The sequence below is a fragment of the Acanthisitta chloris genome, unplaced genomic scaffold (assembly GCF_000695815.1).
Source record: "Acanthisitta chloris isolate BGI_N310 unplaced genomic scaffold, ASM69581v1 scaffold11096, whole genome shotgun sequence".
In the NCBI taxonomy this organism is placed as follows: Eukaryota; Metazoa; Chordata; class Aves; order Passeriformes; family Acanthisittidae; genus Acanthisitta; species Acanthisitta chloris.
This window is the reverse complement of record NW_008679780.1, coordinates 4,444-6,897: the sequence shown is the minus strand read 5'-3', so window position 1 is coordinate 6,897 and position 2,454 is coordinate 4,444. Positions and strand designations below refer to the sequence as shown.

The following is a 2,454-nucleotide window of genomic DNA, read 5'->3' as shown; positions in this document are numbered from 1 at the left end:
GCATATAAAGACTGCTCAAAGGCTGTGCAGCAATATGGGAGCAAGACCCACTTCTCTGGTGCCATTTACCGTATTTATTCATCCTCTCACTTTCTTCAGTTTTCCCTGCTCTTAAGAAAAAATAATTTTAAAAAGACATGTACAAAACCCTACCTTACACTCATCACTCAGCAACCATAACCTTACACAGAAAAAAGTTTCTAAAGACAGAGATACTAAGCAGGTGGTGCTGGTCCTTTCCAGAGAGTATTCTGGGACAGAAAGGCTCAAAGGAGAGAGGGAGGTGGCAGAGAATGGAGATGTAGAACAGTGGCCCCAAAGCAGCAGGGAAGGAAGAAGGGGGAAGAGTGACATCACATTCAGCATGAAATTTACCTTTCCTCAAAAGACAAGCAAAAAAAATATACTCTGGCAACTATGTTTATGGTGTCCCACCTCTTGCGATTTTCTTTCCCTTATAAGGCAGCACACAAAAAAACGAGCTCAAAACATTTCATTCTTAACTCCTCACTCCTCAAGAATTTCTCATTCTTGTTCTCTATAACCAGTACCTTTGCCTTCCACTCCCTTAATACTGTGATGTTTTCAGGCCAAACGAAGTGACATCAATGAAAGACTTGCTCTCATTTGGCAAACGAGTTAGCAGTAGTTGTAGCTGCCATTAGGAAGCAAGAAGCACTCTCACAACACTGATGTCCTTCCTTCACATGAGAATGGCAGCAGTATTCTTATTTGGAAGGTTAAAATTATGCCAAAAACTACTTCAGAAACAGGAACTAAAATTTAATCAGCACTCCCACCACAGCCATAAGGTCTCTAGCCAAGCACCTTTCATTTTTTGGCATTAATTCATAGATCTACACTGTCAGATAAAGCCTCATGACAGAACCTATGCAAATTATCTACTTCGACCATACGGAAAAAAATAACCCAGAATCGTGTACACAAAGGTATTAGTGGTGAAATACTAGTTTTAGCTCTTCTAATGTCTCTCATGACTTGCAGAGTGGCAAGTTCACATTTTCAAACATGAAGCCCAGAATCTTTCACTGGAAAAATCACCCACTTTTGCAAGGCAGTAACAAAATACTAGTAATTCCAGTGTGAGTAAGGAAGGAGGAAAAAAAAAGAAGAAAAAATCCTCTTTAAAAACTAAAATAAAGAGGAAAAAACCTATTTTTATACAAGCCCCTATAGCTTAAAATTAGCATAGTACACATATGCAGAATCAACAAAACCATGTTGCACCTTTGCCAATTAATTATACGTGTTTTAAAAAAAACCCTCAGCATTCTACTACAAATTCTAAACTGAGGTTTTCCATTGCCAGAAGCTTGTGAGAACTTTCCCGTAAGTACAGCTAATAGGACACCATCTCAGAGATGATTGAGGAATAATCTCAAAAAAACCCCAAACCCAGAACAGAAAACAAACAAAAAAACCCCAAACCACTGATAGATAGAGAGCAACAAGAGAAAGGAAAGAAAAGAACTGCAACAGAAGTCTATCAGTCATTCTCCCAGGCAACCAGCAGTAGGACAAGAGGGCACAGACTCAAGCTCTGCCAGGGAAGGTTTAGGTTGGATATCAGGAAGACATTTTTTACAGAGAGAGTGATCAGGCATTGGAATGTGCTGCCCAGGGAGGTGGTGGATTCACCATCCCTGGGGGTTTTCAAGATGAGACTGGATGTGGCACTTAGTGCCATGGGCTAGTAACCACAGTAGGGTTGGACATGATGACCTTTTAGGTCTCTTCCAACCTGGTTGATTCTATGATTCTAAAAGTTTGTGTAACAAAAATGTAAGATTTTGGTCATCATCCAAACATGAATATTTTGTTATACCAAAGAAGTCTCCATGTCAGTACTTTGACAATATCATGGATGAATCATTCACCTTTACCACAGGGAGATCAAAAACTTCACGAGATTCTCCAACTTCTGGATTGTCTCCATCTTCTGAAATAATGTGTGAGGCCAGTGCATTGTACGAGACTTCCTTTGCTTTCCCAGCTTTCAGAAGTTGAATAACCTAAACCCAAAAGAGAACAAGAATAGGTCAACAATTTTTAGCACCTTTTATTTGAGAAAAACATTGATGCAAGAAGACTAACACAGGAGGAAGAAGTAAGACTTTCTTTCTTGTCTGTGCTCCTCTAAGTATCCAGCACTCTTCCTAAAGTTGCCAAACATATCCCATTTAAATGACTGCCAATGGTTTACAATTCTCTCATATTTTAATGATTCATGCTGAACATTTACTTTCCAAAATAATTGAGCCTGGGGTAGAAATCTGCAAAATTTTTTCCAAAACATATATTCCTCAGCAAACATTTCAAAACAATTTTCTCTCAGGCAGGGTAAGAAAACACTTCTTCTCAGTGCTTGTTTTTGCACGAGGTAGTTCTGGAAGACTTTGAATACACTATAAAAAAAGAGATTGAGTTTTTAAA

General features: G+C 38.8%; 1 protein-coding gene across 1 annotated transcript in view; it reads right to left on the bottom strand.

The window, feature by feature from the left end:
• Window positions 1–2,033, bottom strand: part of PAXIP1 (PAX interacting (with transcription-activation domain) protein 1) — a gene marked incomplete at its 5' end in the record, with an annotated part of 28,162 nt that extends 26,129 nt beyond the window's left edge. Inside the window, 1 exon segment of the mRNA XM_009077448.1 lies at window positions 1,899–2,033. Coding sequence (XP_009075696.1) covers window positions 1,899–2,033 — 135 coding nt within the window.
• Window positions 2,034–2,454: the final 421 nt, after the last annotated feature.